The 18,959-nt window shown below is 42.0% G+C and overlaps 1 protein-coding gene across 2 annotated transcripts in view; it reads right to left on the reverse strand.

The window, feature by feature from the left end:
* The window catches only part of AK5 (adenylate kinase 5), a 2,642,541-nt gene that overhangs the window by 428,163 nt on the left and 2,195,419 nt on the right, over window positions 1-18,959 (reverse strand). The window contains exons 12-13 of one of the 2 annotated variants that reach the window (XM_085602039.1): window positions 11,121-11,199; window positions 10,457-10,775 (exon numbers count right to left, since the gene is read on the reverse strand). The exons of the other annotated variant lie outside the window; for it this stretch is intronic. Of the exons in view, the coding sequence (XP_085458165.1) occupies window positions 11,128-11,199 (72 nt within the window). The 3' untranslated portion in view covers window positions 10,457-10,775; window positions 11,121-11,127. Of the gene's footprint in view, window positions 1-10,456; window positions 10,776-11,120; window positions 11,200-18,959 lie in introns of those variants that run through there. 2 annotated transcript variants of the gene reach the window in all.

The raw sequence follows: 18,959 nt of genomic DNA on the forward strand, positions 1-18,959 counted from the left end.
TTTTAAATATATATTGAATTGATAAACAACTGTTGTTCTGCTTATCTTTAAATTACACAAACAGTGCCACATTGCGGCAGCTGTCATAAGTGTCGGTGCTGAGCACCGGAAACCACCAGCTCAAATTAAGCTCTGTCTTCGATACTCCTTTAAGGTTTGATACATTCTTTTTTACTTTGTAATCTGTATGTAAACTCTTTGGTGGTTGCTTTCTCAGATATGAGAATTTCTTTTTATTTGTATGCTGATGATACTTAGTTAATTTTTACATTTTACCCCGACCTTACTGGCTAGAACACCATGGCTGACATTTTCAGTTTTGTCAGGCACTGGTTGACAGGGAACTCTCTCAAACTGAACGAAGGAAAGCGAGAGATATTGATAACCAGAAATCCGTTGGAGAAAGGGATACTGTCCTATTACCCCGGCTCTTGTTCCTATACACAGATGGTCTAAAGCTGTGTAGTATTGATGAAAGCTACCTGACTTCAACCCCTCAGATACATCAGGTCTGCAGCACCTGCCTTTGGCAGTTAAATGTCTTCAAGAAAATTGCCTTTCATTCTAATTGACTACCATTAACACATCAATACTAACTCGGCACAATCATGCCCTGATTATTCCACTTCCTGTTATCTGGCCCTACCACTCAAGTCTATCAGAAAGCTCCAGGGGATTCAAAATGCTGCAGCTTGGTCGATTGCTAAATCTTTCATAAGAGATCACATGTACTAAAGCATGCACAGTGGCTTTCAGCGAAATACAGGATTCCACTTAAGACCACTAGTATCGCGGACAGGACTGTTCACCAGAAATCCCCTCCATTTCTGGCTAGAAGGGTTCATCAAGATACTCCTTCTTTACATTGTCATTCCGCTGACAAGTTTTAACTCTCCACCCCTCGGATCAGGACAGTCTCTTTTGGTGGTTGTGCTTTTACTCACGCTGCTGCAAAGGAGTAGAAAAACTCCCATTTGAACTATGATCTTTACCTATTACTCTACACTTTAAAAAATATTCGAAAACCCATCTTGCGAGCAGGTATATAATGTTTAGTTTCTTCTTTTAGTATTCTCCTCCTCTATAGCACCAAGAAGCGCCAGTGTGCATCGCGCTTTATAAATAACAAATGAAAATAGAAATGATAGCATCTGGAAAAAGAAGAGACAAGCAAGGGAAGCGCATTGTTCACACAAGCTGTAAGCAAAGCAGTTCTTCCTGCCCTTGGTCCAATGGAGCCCTTTATAATCTCAGCGCTTTGAAATTGAAAAAACAGAAGTTTTTAAGTACCATCTAAAAAAAGATACATTATTACATTTATTAAGAGCATTTTAGATACTGGCCACAATTTGTCTGTGCTTCGCCTTTCCACGCTTAGCAGTTTGACTGTTACTGCTGGCCATTCACAAACAGAGGTCAGTTTGGGCAGGTTTTTGATTTGTGGTGTGAGCCCACTTTATTCAAAAATGTCCAGAATGTGGATACACTCTTGGCAGTGCCCTCCTATTGTTCCTTGCATATCCAAGGTTACCATTATCCCTGAGGGAACGTCTTTAAAAAGCAGTCCGATAGCAGATATGTGGATGAATTTATTATTTCAAGATTCTTTTATTCCTATGTCTGGCAGCACAGATTGGTCCACAATGACATCATGTCTGGGCAGTGTGCATCAATGGCTTTTACATGGTAACCAGGACTGAATACAATATGCCAGAGAAAATGAACACCCCCCTCTTTTCCATAAACGGCACGGCGTGCCAGAGGGAACATGTTTCTGGCTCCATACAGCATTCGGGAGCGTGGCAGGGAATGCTGTGCAAAGTTTGCTCTTGGGAAGCCCATCTTCCGGATTACTTAGATTCCATTACAGGCTTGAAAACTGCTGTTAATTGATTATTATTTTTTAATAATAATTTAAACCTTGATAATAAGGCACCCTGTGGCCAATTACTTTCTTTGATGGTTAGTCATTACAATACTTCTGAAATGTATTGAAGGTGATGCTAAAGTAATGTCGCTGGAACAGCTTTTGCTGCCTCAACACCAGATCGAAGAACATTGCTGTTGGGATTTCTAAATTGCAAATCGGTCAGCACCCTGTGATGAGGGCTCATTAGTATCATAACATTCGCCCTAGGTGGTGCAGCTTTGCACCTCTCCCATTTCTAGGGAGTAATGGCTTTTAAACCTGTGTATCCGAACACTATTTGTTTCTCCCGAGAATGTCAAACTACAAGGGCTGGTGATTGAAGGAAATACATTTTTGGCAGCCTCCGTTTGGGGCGAAGGGGAGTTATGTCTGTCATGAATCCGGTAGTATGCTCTCATAAAACTGTGCTTCTCAACACTTTTGAGAGCAACAGCTCTCAGCGTGTTATTCTCCAGCTTCCGTAGATTTCTCCCAGTCCACTGCATTCAGCACTTACTATCATTTTGCGGCTGCATTCTTCAAACTGAGGGGCATATGTACAAGCCCCTATCGCCACCACAACGTCACTGTTACCGACGTTGTGGTGGCGATAGGGGCTGTGCCTTATTTACAAGGCAGCTTTAACACTGCATTGTAAATAAGGCCCCCTTTCACGCTAGGTTAGCGTGAAAGGGGTGGACAGTGGGTGTTGTGGTGGGCGTGCCCCCGCAACACGCATTCATTTTGACGCTGCCCCCTATGTACAAGGGTGGTGTACATAGGAGGCAGCGGCAAAATTAAGACCAGTTAAATCCTGGTCTTAAGTTGGCGAAGCGAGGAGAAATGCATTATTTCTCCTCGTTATTTCTTTTTCCATATATGCTGCCTTGTGCAGCACATATGGAAAAAGTAAATTGCCATGGTTTGTTTATGTACAGGATGGTGTCCCTTCCTACACATAAACAATCTTTAAAAAAAATCTATTTTGTCACTTTCATGCCTGAAGCAGCACACATGAAAGTGACAGAATGGAATTTTAGGATTACTTATGTGCAGGAAGGGGCACCTTCCTACACATAAACAATCCTCCCCTGCATACAGACACCCTTGCAATATGGCGCAAGGGTGCCTGTGTTGGTGCCAATTTGCTAAACTTAGCGCCATCGCAGGGGGAAGTGCAAGGTTGCAGTACATTCTGGTATTTATGGTGCAGTCTTGCGTTTCAGAAGTGGCGGAGTGAGGCGTTAAGCCAGGAAGGCTAACGCCTCTCTCCGCCACTTCATTGTACATATGTCCCTGAGTTTTTCTCTGCAAGGTTGGGATAGGCTGTCTAATGTTAAAAGAAATAGCCTGATAGGCAGTGTTAATGTATTCATATTTGATGAGTGGATGTTCATTTTGAAATATCATTTTGGAAACGAGAGCCATCTTTTGAAGATGTTGTTTCTAACTACATGAGTGTGCTGCATAACCAATAGATAAATAATGTACATGCTATAGGGGCAGCTCCTATTATCTAAGTTATTTGACTGCTTTGTTTATTGACTTATGGAGAAGGCCTGTCCATATTTAACTGCAATGTTTAAATTAACCATAAAAAACTCCTGTTGATCTATTGTAGCACCGATTAATATCTGATATAAACAATTTTGTCAGTTCCTCATTTCTTGTAATTAAAGTAGTAATTTTCTATAGCCAAAGAAAAACCTTATTTGGATATTTTTTTAAAAGGCACTGTAGCTCAAAATGTAGAACATGAAGAGGGATTAAATTTTTTGTATCATTATCTAAAGTCTGCAAAAAATAGCTTGTTGCCATAAATATCTCCTTTCTGCTTATCACTATTCATCTGGAAAACTATACAAGGAAAATCCAATGTTAGGCCTGACAGCCTTAGGGTTGTCTTCCTTCAACTTTTTGTCTGCCTCACTCTATTTTCCTGTACTAGGTTTTGCTGGTTTTAGGACTCTGAGCACCTTGCCACTGCTAACCAGTGCTAAAGTGCATGGGCTCTCTCCCTTAAACATGTTTTGATTGACTTACACCTTTATGGTATATTTAATTTACGTGTAAGTACCTTGCAAAGTGGTATACCATATACCCAGGGCATGTAAATTAAATGCTACTAGTGGCACTGTGGTACTGATTGTGTCACCCACACAAGTAGCCTTTCAAACCTGTCTCAGGCCTGCCCTTTAGGGCCTGTCTGTGCAGTTTACTGCCACTTTTACTTGGCATTCAAAACTACTTGCCAAGCTTTAAACCCCCCTTTTATTACATATAAGTCACCCCTAAGTAAGGCCATTGGTAACCCCAATGGCAGGGTGCTATGTACGTAAAAGGTAGGACATGTACTGCTATGTTTCCCATGTCCCTGGTAGTGACAAACAACCAATTTCGTTTTTCACAACTGGTAGGCCTACATCTCTCATAGGCTAGCATAGGGGATTCCTTAATGCACCTTTATGCTGTAATAACTGATCATAGAGGAGTAGCTTTTCCATGTTTAATATGTTTGGAATGGTCTTGATAAATCCTCTTTACTGGTCAAGTTGGATTTAATGTTACTGTTTTAGAAACGCCACTTTTAGAAAGTGGACATTTGTCTGTTCTTACCTCTTTTGTGGCTTACAGCCTGTCTCCAATACACCTCTGGGTTAGGTGACAGCTACACTTTGTGCAATCCCTTTAGAGAGCCACAAACACAGGAAGGCGAGGCTCGTCTGCATTCTGAGCACTTATCTGCATTCTGATGGGTCTTCCTGGGCAGGGAGGAATGGGAGGGGCTGACACTAACACTTCAACAGGTAGTGTCCTGTCCACACACAAAGCACTTATTTACCTCCTAGCGTTAGCCTGGCAGACAGGACTGGTCTGAAAGGGATTGTGTGCACTGCAGGGTCCAACCTTTGATGTCAAAGCCATTTTTGGTTACAAGTACTGGGTCCCTGACCCCAAATATCAGACAGTTCTGGATCTTGACCTGACCCTCTGTCGGAAGGACTGCTTTTCGGCTTGATGAGCTGCTGCCTGCTGCTCCCTGACTTTGCTAAAGGAGAGCTGGATGCTGCCTTCCCTCATAGTGATCTCCAAGGGCTTGTTGGCTTGCCTCCTGTTTTCTGAAGTCTCAGGGGCACCAAAGACTTCCTGCAATATTGAAGGTGCTGCTGGACTCTGCCTTCTGTGAGTCGTACCATTGCATGAAGTCCACTCTCCAAGCTCTGGGCCTCCGAAGTGGGTTATGCAGCTTTTTTGCTACAAAAATAACACATTGTGAACTCTATCCTGATCAGAACTGCTGCTGTGCTCTTCGATGCCGAAGCAATGCAAATCCAGAGACAGCCCTGCACAGCTTGACAACGACACAGGATCTGACTTCGAGGTTCGACAATGATGCAGCACCGATTCGAGGTCCTGGTCCCAAGACTCGACTTCGACGCAGTGACCCACCTGCGAGGCTCGACTTTGGGGCATTGACCCGACTGCGAGGCTTGACGACATCGAAGTGTTGATCCGGGGTCCCGACAACAAGGCTCGACTGCGACACATCCAACCTGCCTGCGTGAATGGGATCCGACACACCGCATTCTCTGCATGTAGAAGATTGTTGAATCTCATTGCTTGTGACTGTTAGACTTGTGGGTCTCTAGTTAGCACAGGTATGCACTTGTGACAAATAGGGACCCTCGCCTCTAGTCAGGGTAAGGGGGAACACTCCTAAAATAACCCCTGCTCACCCCCTTGGTAGCTTGGCACGAGCAGACAGGCTTATTTCAGAGGCAGTGTGTAAAACATTTGTGAACACATACAGTAATCAAGTGACAACACTACAGATGGACACCACACAGGTTTTATATAAAAAATAAGTATTCTTTACATAGATTTACCACAAGACCATTAAACAACAAAAATACACAAAGCTGTTAATTTAGATGGTAGAATTTTGCTTAGTTCTCTTTAGTTCTTAAATGTGACACTTTAAGTCAATGTACTTTTTAGATGCGACACGCAGGGCAACGAAAGTGTTGCAACGATGTCGATGTGTTGAAGATTTTGGTGCAAAGAAATAAAGACGTGAAGATCTTCCAGATGCGGCACGCTTCTCCGATGTTGCGAGAAGACTCGATTCGATGCTTCAGCTGCAGCGGCAACACCCTTTACACGATGCAACGACAGCGGCCTTGGCAGCGACACTCTTCTCTGACATTGCGAGACGCTTCCGCTCGATGCGATGCTGCAGCGGCGACACCCCTTTACGCGATGCGACGACAACAGCTCCGACGGCGGCACGCTTCTCCGTGGATGCGAGGCGCTTTTCTTGATGTGGTGCAATGCGACAACTACGATGGCTGCGATGGCGACACGCTTCTTCCTCCATGCGAGACTCTTCTTTTGATGCGGTGCAATGCGTCAGCTACGATGGCTGCGATGGCGACACGCTTCTTTGGCGTTGCGAGGGACTTCCTGGATGATGCAAGACGCTTCCGCTCGATGCGACAGCTGCAGCGGCGACTCACTTTACGTGATGCGACGACAACAGCTCCGACGGCGGCACGCTTCTCTTCCTTGAGTCGTGCTTCCAGCTCCCTGCGACACGCAGTCCCTCAGAAGGACCAACAACAGCAGCAGGCACTTCCAAAGAACTCTAGGGAGCTGGGGGGTGAAGTCTGTTGTTCCTAAGACTTCAGCAGGAGGCAAGCTCTTTTCCAAGCCCTTGGAGATGCTTCACAAGTTGAGCAAAAGTACACACAAAGTTCCTTTCTCCTCCCTTTGGCAGTAGGCAACCCCTGCAGGCCAATTCCCCAGTTTCAGGGATAGTTCCTCCTCAGCTTCTTCTTGGTTCCTCTCCTTAGCAGAGTGTTCTTCTTGTTTTCCCAAAGTGATCTAAATTGTTGGGATCAGGGTCCCAATACTTATACCCCAAAATCCTTTGTCCTCTGAGGGCAGAGAGGCCTTTGCCTTGTTCAAACCGGTTCTGGTCAGTTCTGGAGCACTTTGTTTACCTGACTCCTCCTTTCCTTTCAGGGTGCAGGGCAGAGACATCAGACGCACCACAGGAGGTGGAGCCAGCATTGTGGAGGGAAGGCACAGCCCTATTGAGGTCCCAGGTGCAACTCCTCCCACCCATCTAGATTCAGATCTCTCTATTCACCACTGGGACACCTCACCCTGTCTCCTGGAATTCCCCAGCCCTGTCACACTCCAGACAGGGAATACACAGCCTAGCAGAAGCAGGTTTGAATGGTTAGACAAGAAAATGCCTACTTTCTAAAAGTGGCATTTTCAAACACAGAATGTTAAAACCAACTTCACTAAAAGATGTATTTTATCATTCTGAGTTCAGGCATTCTAAATTCGAATTTCTACCATGTTCCCTGAGTCAGTTAAGATTATAAGATGTAATACCAAACTGCCCAGTGAAAAACGAAAATAGCTGTAATTCACTATTAGAACATGCCACACACACCAGGGCATGTCCTACCTTATCCTTACAATGCACCCTGCCCTTGGGCCTACCATAGGGGTGTCTGATATGAAGAAAATGGAAGGTTTAGGGACTGGCAAGTGGGTGCACTTGCCCACTCAGGATGACAGTACCAGACTGCACGCAGGCTCTGCAATGGCAGACCTTAGACACACTTTTACAGGCTGCTTTTGTGGATAGCACAACCAGTGCTGCAAGCCCACCAGCAGCATTTGGATTTACAAGCCCTGGGCACTCCTGGGGCACTGTACTAGGGTCTGACAGGTAAACCAAACCAACCAATCATGGAATCACAAATTATACATCAATTTATATTAGGGAGCACTTGCACTGAGGCACTGGACAGCAGTGGCACAGTGCCCTGAGCAACTAACACCAGCAAAAACACATAAGGCAACAGCAAAAAATGGAAGGGAGACCCACGCTAAGGTGCCAGGTATAACAGTGACCATGAAAGGTACTTTGTTCACCGGGGCCAACAGAGGTCCTATGGCCAGCCTGCGCTTCCAAGATGTCGGCCCAAACTTTGACTTTGACCTTGACCCAGTCCAGCTTAACTTAAAGTCACTTTTTTAGCGCTGCTTGCTTCCTTCTAAGCACTTTACTGCATTTAATTCTTCAAAATTCAATATTTCAACTTCTAAATGTTCAATTTTTGTTGTGGTGGTCTTATTTTACTCAGATAAATGGTCTTTATTTGTCTAAACTGTTGTGGAGAATTTTTGTGGAGCATATACTGGGTTGTTGTATGAGGCATTGCACAAATACTTTACACATTGCTTTCTAAGTTAAGCTTGTCTGCTCTGTGCCAAACTACCAGAGAGTGAGCACAGGGTAATTTAGGATTGTGTTGTCACTTACCCTGACTAGGATTGCGGTCCCTACTTGGAAAGGGTGCATACCTCTACCAACTAGAGACCCAATTTCTTATAGCCACATTTCGATTTCATTTTTTTAAACTACACCTTTAATAATTCTCTGTATCCTGCCAGAGATGTTTAAAGGCATGGACAAAGTGGGCAATTGCCCAGGGCCCCCAGCTTCCAAGGGGCACCCTGGGAAAGTACATTTTGTCTCTCTGTAGTTCGCCTGTGTGCATTTTCTGTGTCTCCACCTCTCTCCTTCTCTCTATCTACCTCCCCCCTGAATATATCTCTTTCCCCAATTTAATTTTAAGGACTCTTGGGGCCCTGGGAAGGACATGTTTCAATGGGTTTTGTGTGAGCCCTGCTTGTTTGGCACCCTCTATGCTTCAATTAGCAGAGCATAGGAATACAATACAAAGTTGTTACAAACAGAGGGCCCCAAAATATATATTACTCAGTGCCCCAAAGATCCTCAAGAAAACAATGTGTCCTGCCTTTCACCTTGTCTGTCCTGTCTCTGGCAGCAGACATTGAGATTTGACATTCTGTTATCAAAAGCAATTAGGTGTGTAACAAGTCACCTGTTATAAAAGAAAAAGAGATGGGTGTTTCTACAGGGATTGCAGGATCACATATATTATATCTTCGTTATGTCTAGCTCTCATAGTGAGCCAATATCTTGAATGACTGGATTCTAAATCCAGTCGTTTACTGCTATAACATAGCAATAACAGGTAACAGAACTTGTAACGCACTGTTGCTACATCGTAAATTCAGGCTGCTCCGGCTGGGCTCTGTGACAGCCTTTTACAGCACAGCTTCTCAAGGAGAGGGAAGAGAATAGACATAGAGTGGTGGGTGTAAAAGTTCATTATTTTGTTTTACGGTTTAGTGTTCGCCAAAACCCTTTTGATTTTACAAAAATTATATGTATACTATACTTACAAAAAGGGGCTAAGCCACCTCTATTCGTCCATCGACCTGTTCTTGTGTCATTCACATTTTGCTTCTACCCACTACATCATACAGCATGTGGAAACAAGTTAGCTTAGTTCAGCCAAGGCTAACTTCACTTTGAGTGAGTACATTCAGGGCCAGAAACATTAAGAATACCAATTTCCAAATTGCATTCTCTTCAAACCGCAATTAGGAAATAGGTATAACTAATGTTGAAACTCTTTTGAGTTTGATTAGAGATTCCTAAAGGGTCGCAAATAGACCTACCGTATGCATATTAATGAGGTAGGTCACAATTTGAGAGACATTAAGAATCAAAGTCATCATAGGGATGGTGGTCTGCTGAGGTCAGCAGACCACCATGTCTGTGACTGCTTTTTAATGGAACAATATATACATATTTTTTTAATGTAGCCTGTCTTCCTTGTAAAAGTACAAATTAAACTTTTCAGCTTCATTTTTTTAACATTCTTAAAGAGGAAGGGGTGCCCAGGGGACCCCTAGCCCTTCACTGGTAAAGTATTACTGTTTTGCATCTGGAATTTGGTCGCAAAACATTAATACATTCCATTCTGATTGGGTATTTGAATGGACGCCCCCTCCGCGAATGGGTAAACTCCAGTTTTAAACTGGAGGTAAAGTATTACTTTTTTGCAACTGTAAGTTGTCGCTAAACATTATTACCTACAATTCTGATTCGATATGTGGAAGGGACGCCCCATCCAAATACTGAATCGGTATTTGGTAAAAAACGCAATTTGCCTTTTGTACATTACTAAAAGTTTTTGGTGGTCACAAACAGCCCGTTTTGCGACTGCAAAAAAAGCTTTGTACATCTGACCGCTAGTCCTTTCACAAGAAGCACATCCGCATACAAGGCAGATCTCTTCAGTGCCAGTGTTTTTTTTAAACTTTGTGTTACCTTTGTGATAGCAAATGAGAGAACAGGACACATTACAGCTTTATCACTTCCTTAATCCTACCAATGCTGCTGTAAATTCCTTTGAAAATAGCCTGAGTGCTGCTTTTTCACACCATACCAATTCAATTCAAATAAACTTTATTCGGTTTTTGTTTGTAAAACCATAAAAGTTACACAAATACAGATGTTTAAAACAGTTAAAAAGGAATTGATACATAGTTTAAAGCAATTTTTCTGTACCGCTAGTGAATCAGCTGGAATAATAAAGATGCCTAGTGGTACCAACATTACACATCCATACAAGTCCTGGATTTCAGAGAAGCTTTTAAAAACCATTAAACATATGAGAAGTAAGCAGCTGGGTTTGAGCACATTTGCACTGCCTGAACAAGTCACTTATGAGTAATGCGTGCGTTGCCCACCTCAAATAGTCAGCCGCTTAAAAGACCATAAACAATAATGATAAACACAAAGTATGAGAGGCAACGCAAGAATAAAGTAGCTAGTATAGTGTGATATTACAAAGTTATCATAATACACATAGAGCTGAATAGTTTTTCAAATTTCTTCTTTATTGCAATGGTGTTGTCATATCCACAGCCAACGCGTTTCGCCCAAACATGGGCTTCTTCAGGGCTGTTAAAATCATACAAAAAGTCATATCAGATTTATTCATAAAAACATGTTAAATGAACAGACAACTATGAACCTAATTTTAGCGAAGAATAGAAACCTTAAGCCAAGGTACCAGCTTTTGCATCAGGGCCGAAAGCCTACCCGTAGCGAAAACCGAAATGCCGTGAATGGGAAAGGTCAGAGTGAAGAAGTTTTTTAGAATGTGAATGCAAGAGACAATCATCACCGAAAAAAGTGTAGGAAAAAAGAGAAATAGTCCACAGTGCAAATAGGACTAATGAAGAAGTGATCAGAAAATAACACCTAGGAACCAAGAATGTATATCCTGATGCACAAATCGCTTACCAACGAATCAAGCTGTCGAACTTAGTGGCGCAGAATTGTTCAATTGCAGCAATGTAGAAAGTTCCCAATATGCAAGAGTCTAGAGAGCGTAAAAAAGAAGAAGCGTGGTTGGTATATCTATATTGATCAATGCCGAAATTTGCAAAGGAAGATGTCATTATTTCTGTCAGTCCACAGTCCCTAACCTTTAGGAATAAGACTCAAAGTATTGGTGTCGGAGTTATCCGAATTAGAATAGAAACGTATAGAGACTCAAAGCATGACAGAATGTGCACATACAGTCACACAGTCGTTTATACAGTCACCCAGTACATTATAGGCATACATACAGCCTTAATACTTGATGTCCTTACCGAATTATAATAATACGGCCGGTAGACAAGCATAGACGATGGAAAGTGATTCAAAGCAACAGTAATTCAGAGTAGTCCAAGCTGTATTGTTCCAACAGTGAACAGACCCTGATAAACACCAAAGTGGAATATCATAAACAAAAGAAAACAATGATTGTGAATTAAAAGTATTCATACAATAATGCACTTTTCAGTCATGACAATTGCAAAACTCAGCCTCCCAACCCTAATGATGAGGAAGCCGGATGCGCTATCAAACAGAATTCGAGAAACAACCAAAATTCGGTATGTTAAGCTGTAGGTATATTCGAACCATATGTCCGTATTAACGGTCACACAGTCTAGCCACCCAATCCTGCAAGTTGTGATACTAAATCAACAAGCAGGTGTACGTCCAAACGGCAGATTATAAACGCTGCAAGATGCAGCGACGTATTGTGTGTAATTATCGTAATATAACGATGTCACCACACACAGCAGACCCCTCGAACGAGAATCCCTCAGTGAAAAGGGCGATTTTCATACATAGCTCGTGCATTAGTGCACATCTATTACACAGTGACTTTCTGAGTACCATAATAAAAGTTAACAAAATTTAAAACAACAAATGCAAAAAGTATGTCTAGGGCACGTAAGCTCTCATGATCTGAGACAAAAACCGTTAGCGTACAAATGCCCACTACCGAAACCAATATACCCCGACTGAGTCGCACAAATACCTTAGTACATGAAAAGCGTAATATCAAACAGTTCACTGGAGTCGTCAACGTAGTTACGAAGCACCGTCGTGTAGGATCGGTAATCAATCAATTAAAAAAAGCCACCCGTATTTATGAGTGAGTACGAGGCGTTCTCAGCAAATCCCCGAGAAACGGAAGTGACGTAGATGTGTCAGAACCACTTCTGGCCCAGTCCCCGCCATCTTTGACTAGTTCCGTTTCTGACGAGTATATAAGACATTACATACGACGCCAGTCATGTGTCAAAGCTTGCCCAAATGTTTTAGACAATACGAACGAATCTTCATTTATTTAGATTCTATATGAGTAAAGATGATCATAAGTATGAAGATAAGTGATTGGGCTGAATATTCAAACATAGTTAAATGTCCATTCAAGTAATACCCCTACGCCTCCATCTTGGATTGGTTTAAAAATTCAGAAACTGTTAACACTTGTAACGACGGCACAAATCGTCTGGGAAGTTAACGGTTCAAATACCATGAACATAATTGACAATGGCATCCTGATTTACAGTATCTTATCACTGTACAAAATCATACCGCCCGAGTTGAATAAAACCTGTGTGCGTACCAAAGTAACACATACAGTTTACAGCTAAAGGATACAAAGAGATAGTAATAAGCACATTACGCCTAGAGTTGGCCTCTCACACATGTACGACGTAACAACGGAGCATATAGTAGTGTGGGCAATGTAAGTAAATAAGTTAAGAAATTTAACAAAGAGTTTAGCCATAATCGAATGGTTATAACTGACCAAGCGTGTGTGAGACTTGGTTACTGCAAAAATTGAAAATAAATGTAAGATATCCCGACCGCCTATAAGTGTTGACAAGTAAGGTAAGTCAGGCAATCAAAGGCACATGATAACAGGTCCAGTGTTCATAACAACGGGCCTCGTGCTTATCAAAATAAGGAAGGGTCCACAAAGTTCATATTGCGACGAAGAGATCATATTAAGTCCAGAATTACCAAGATCAAGATAAGCGATTAACAATGATTTCAGGTCTAAGTTTACAGAGCTATGAAGGTAGCGTCTCGAAGAGACATTCCCACTCACTTTTGTAAAATATTCACAAACAGTGTTTAAGCGTTGACAACCTCCACGAAGATTAGTTTATAATGTAGTTAAGTAGAAGGATAGGAAGCATGTAGAGTCAGAAGGAAGTGAAAACATAATGAAAAGCATCCATTAGTACTTTACAGTCAAAGAGTTCAGCGCTGAAAAAGCGTAATGCATTTACGCGTCAAGTTACAGACAAAAAGTTAGCATACAATACCGCAGTAGTGTGTGTAAACAACCAGTTGGATGAAATAGGTCAGTACAGCACTTAACAAGCAATACTATAAGAACGGATAAAAGGGCCAACATACAGACAGTGTACAGTGAGTGTGCCATTCCTGTTTCATATGACACTAGCACTTCTAAATAAACAGTTAGTATAACATTGGGATATGTAAATACAAGCTTATAGTTGACGCAATAAAGCATATATGTAATTGAGGTGTTATACAAAACAGATTAAAGTATAACTATGGACAAGTTTCAAATGCTACTTGCTAGTTCTAAGTTAGAGAAAATAGTGCATCTCATTGTCACTGTTGAACCCCTTTGTTACCGAACGTAGCGTACAAATCCATCTGGCTTCCAGTTGTCTCAGTTTGAGTTCTCTATCCCCACCCCTTGTTGTGGGCAGGGCTACATCAATACCATGGAAGCGGAACTTGGATCTGTCTACCCCAACAATGCAATTGTGTGTCACCAATGCATATGCGGTATCCCCATGTAGGGCAGCTCTCCGATGTTCTTGTATACGGATTTTTAGGGGTCTGACTGTACTGCCAACATATATTTTCCCACATCCACAGATCAAGACATAAACTACATAACAGGTGAGACAATTGATAAAGTGATAGATTTTATGTTGCTTTTGTGAGTTGTAACTGAATGTTGTGGTTTTGTTACATCCCAAAGAACAAATGTTACAGGAACTACAGGTATAGAATCCCAACGGTTTCTGTAGCCAGCTAGACTTAGATGACTGAGACAACGTATAGCTTGGACAGAGATCATCTCTGATAGTTCTACTTTTCCTGAAAGTCAGAGATGGTTTGTCTGTAATGATGTTGTTGACACCTGGTGCTCCCTTAAGAATAGACCAATGCCTATTTAAGATCTTAAATACTTCTCGATTCAATGTAGAATGGGTTGTAATAAAAGCAAGTCTCTCTTTTTGTCTGTGAGTGGATCTGTTAGTATTCTTGAGTAACTCCTCTCTTCTCAAAGACATGGCCCTGTTCTTTGCTCTCTGCAAAATGACCTGCTGATATCCTCTCTTCTGTAGTCTATTCATCGCCAGTGTGGTTTGGTGTCTAAAGTTTTTGTCTTCGCTACAGTTCCTTCTGATACGAACCAACTCACCATATGGTATAGAATTTCTGGTGGATGCTGGGTGCACACTGCTGTAGTGTAACGTGCTGTTGACCGCAGTGTCTTTCCTATGTAAGGTACTGTGTATTTTATTGTCTAGAACATAAAGTTCGAGATCCAGGAAGTAAATAGAGGTTTGAGACGCCTCCATGGTAAATGCCACATTAAAAGTGTTCTGATTCAAGAAATTAAAATACTCTTTAAATTCCAATTCAGTTCCTGTCCATACTATGATGATGTCGTCGATGTAACGACTGTGGACTGACAGAAATAATGACATCTTCCTTTGCAAATTTCGGCATTGATCAATATAGATATACCAACCACGCTTCTTCTTTTTTACGCTCTCTAGACTCTTGCATATTGGGAACTTTCTACATTGCTGCAATTGAACAATTCTGCGCCACTAAGTTCGACAGCTTGATTCGTTGGTAAGCGATTTGTGCATCAGGATATACATTCTTGGTTCCTAGGTGTTATTTTCTGATCACTTCTTCATTAGTCCTATTTGCACTGTGGACTATTTCTCTTTTTTCCTACACTTTTTTCGGTGATGATTGTCTCTTGCATTCACATTCTAAAAAACTTCTTCACTCTGACCTTTCCCATTCACGGCATTTCGGTTTTCGCTACGGGTAGGCTTTCGGCCCTGATGCAAAAGCTGGTACCTTGGCTTAAGGTTTCTATTCTTCGCTAAAATTAGGTTCATAGTTGTCTGTTCATTTAACATGTTTTTATGAATAAATCTGATATGACTTTTTGTATGATTTTAACAGCCCTGAAGAAGCCCATGTTTGGGCGAAACGCGTTGGCTGTGGATATGACAACACCATTGCAATAAAGAAGAAATTTGAAAAACTATTCAGCTCTATGTGTATTATGATAACTTTGTAATATCACACTATACTAGCTACTTTATTCTTGCGTTGCCTCTCATACTTTGTGTTAAGCTTTTAAAAACCCTACTATAAAAAAAATACAGTCTTCTTTCAAAAGTTGGAGATACAGAAGGGCCGGGCGAGCCTGTTTAAAATTCATTCTTTTTAAAATGGGAACCAGGAAGTGCTTACGGGGAATCTCATAGAGTTTGCATAAAAACAAAAAGTGCAGCAAATCCTGCGGAGACAGACCGTCGCAGCCGCAGGGAGCTAGCGCTTGACCACTACTAAAACCATTAGGACTAGCTAACAAAAAGTGGAAGAGGTTCATCCAGAACCTAGTTAGCAAAAACTTCTCATGTGATGACAAGAGACCCCAAAAGATAAGGTTCCGTCATCGGGGTTATTTTAAGCGTTAAGTACATCCGGACCTTAAGTTTCAGCACCTCCTTAGCTTCCCTGTCCACTTTCCTAAATGTCAGAAAGGCTGTTAAGTAAATTCCACATCCTTCTTGACGATGGCCTCAGGGTTGGTGAATAAATCACCCCGCTCTATCCCTTCAAAGTTTTTTTTTAATATACGTAAGCCAGGGGATACGGGCCGAGTTATCATACTCCCTTATTATTAGATGGTTAAGAGTTAGGTCTTTATTCAGCCAACACTTGAGCCAGAAAATCAAGGGACGCAGGGCAAGAGCATCACTTAAGTAGAGGACCCCTAGTTCCTCGTGGACCACTAAGTTAGAGGTTCCACGAGGGACACATAGTAAGCTTTTCAGGAAGTCGTTCTCCACTACCTGCAGGGAATCTAAGGCAGTGTATCCCCAAATTTCACTGCTGTAGTTGGCTATGGCCAGGCTTTTAGCTTGATAAACTTGCAGCATAGTTCCTGTAGGTTTCTTCCCTATTTTAGAGGAACAGCCATACCAGCAGCTCACATAAACTCTAAATGTCAGCTCATGAGGGTGCTCTAACTTTGGAAACCTGTCTGTCATTCTTTCTTTCCTTCTTTGCTTCTTTCTTTCCTCCTTTCCTTTCTTTTGCTCCTCTTTAGTTCCTCTTCCATTTCTTTCCTTTTTTCCTCCTTCTAGGATTCTTAATTTCCTTAATTTCTCTTTCTGTGGTTCCTTCTTACTTTGTTTCCTGTTTTTTTCCTTCTTTCTTCCTTTCTTGCCTTTCCCGTTTTCTTTGTTTGTTTCTCTTACTTTCTAATGTCCTTGTCTTTTTCTTTCTTTCGGTTTCTTTCTTGCCTTCCTTTCGTCTTTCTTTCTTCCATTTTTCTTCTTCTTTTCTCTTTCTTTCTTTCTTTCTTTCTTTCTTTCTTTCTTTCTTTCTTTCTTTCTTTCTTTCTTGCCACCACACTGGGTATTGACTTCAGGGGGGGCCTTGTTTGCAAGTTTAATATGCTTTTAAAAGCAACTGCTGCCCTGTTCCTGGCCTCCAGCAATTTCCAGACAACAATAAAAATGTCAAGATAACTCTGCTGATTACGGTTCTTGCTGGAGAGATCGGAGTTTTGTCTAGTGGACGTTTTGACTCATCATAATGTAGCACATGGTGATAATATGCCTGTTGCAAAGAAAGTGTACCATGCTGCTCACAAAATGCTTATAAATGTCAATAGGTCGGTGGGTTACTGCTTTTATAAGACACATCCCTTTCTTGCTTGCAGTTTATAAGCTAAAATCCTAATATAGAACAGCGAATTTATAACTGTCATGAAAGAGCTGTATGCACACTGCAAAGTATAGATTAGAGCATATATTAATGTTGCAAAAAGAGTTTATGGGTAGAAATCGATTCTTCTTATTTAAGAGAACCCCCAACTATGGTGTTCAATTTTTAATTCTGAGTTTGTGCTTCTCCAACCCAAGCATTCTTTAACAATGCTGCTTACCAATATGCACGACTTGTGACTCCGACACCCTGTGGCCCTCTGTCTTATGTGACATTACCTGTACACTAATTGATACACATATGATTGATTGTCTCTGTGTAATGTGTGTGTGATGCAAAGTGCTCTGACACCCTACATTGGTATGAGTAGTGCTATACAACTAATTAAATGCATCTGAAAGTTAGTGTTTATGGAGCCTTGAGGGGTATTGTTAAAAGGTGTTGGTGGTGAAGGAATGTGCGGTGGAGGTGATCACCACCTCCACCATTGATAGGGGGGGTGCCAACAAACATTGTCGAACCAGGTACCACCAGCGCTAAAGCTAGCCCTGCAAGAACGTCTTTTGAATTGTTATACACATTTATTCATATGTACATTTTTGATAGAAGTGTTGCTGGACCTTTTAAGTCACTAATATCAATGTTGGTGGGGAGAGGCTCTTTCTAGCACATAAAACTCTTTATTATATTAATTTATGGTGTTACTTTGTTTGTGGATGGCTATTTCGGTACATTTTATCTTAATTGGAACCAGAAGCAATGGAGCTTTCCGCTCCCCTGTTCGTTTTCACTGATTGCTGTACTCCATGCACAACTAATGGATGGCCACGTTGAAGTCAGGAACTTCCTATTTATTTCCACCAATGGGTAGTATGCTTCTATGATGGCAGTATAGTTCGGGCACGCACCGTGTGTCATTTGTGGGTGCCCCTGTGGTTCCCTATCATCGCTCATCTTGTGGAGCAGCTGGGTGTTGAAGGTTTCATCTTTTTATTGTTTATTGGTGCTGTCTGCTCATGAGAGAGAGAGGATGTGTTAGAGCAGCGAGATTGAAGATAGTATTTTGTTTTCCTTTTACCTTCTCACACTTAATCCAAATAACTAGCACACTTGTTTTTAACGTAAGCATTTGTTTAAAACCCTTCTCTTCAAAATGTCTTGTTTTCCTTTGTTGCTGATACACACTATGCCGCCCATTGGCAATCGTTGACTCAATCGTTTTGATTATTGCGTTTTTTTCACCGCACGTAAGTACATGATGCCATTTTCCAGCACTACTAATTACCCTGTCCCCTATAAAAACCCTCTTCCCCCTTTTCCCTTGTAACTCACCTGCCCTTCTGTTAGCTAGTCAAATGTTCCAACCCCTTTTCCCTAGCTACTAAAGAGCATGTGACTTTTGGCCAGAGCTGTCGACTTGCAGGGCCGGACTGGCCGTAGAGGACACCGGGCATTTCCACGGTGAGCCCCCAGGCTTGGGGGCCGGTTTTGGGCTCCTGAGGTCCAACTTTGGTACAGGGCCGTTTTTGCAGCATAGCTGCAATATCGGCCGCTGTAATGAAATCATCCGAAACCGGCTGTGGCAAACAGCTCGGCCGCACCCCCATCCCCCCGGGGGTTGGGGGCGGGGTGGCGGCCAAGCACTTTGCCAGGGCTGGTTTTGGTTCCCAGTCCGGCCCTGACGACTTGAGAACTGAGGAATCAAGTTTATTCACGGCATCAGCTCAACATCCTGTGATTTTTGGAAAATACCCTCCC

This window comes from Triturus cristatus, chromosome 4_2 (assembly GCF_964204655.1).
Source record: "Triturus cristatus chromosome 4_2, aTriCri1.1, whole genome shotgun sequence".
Lineage (NCBI taxonomy): Eukaryota > Metazoa > Chordata > Amphibia > Caudata > Salamandridae > Triturus > Triturus cristatus.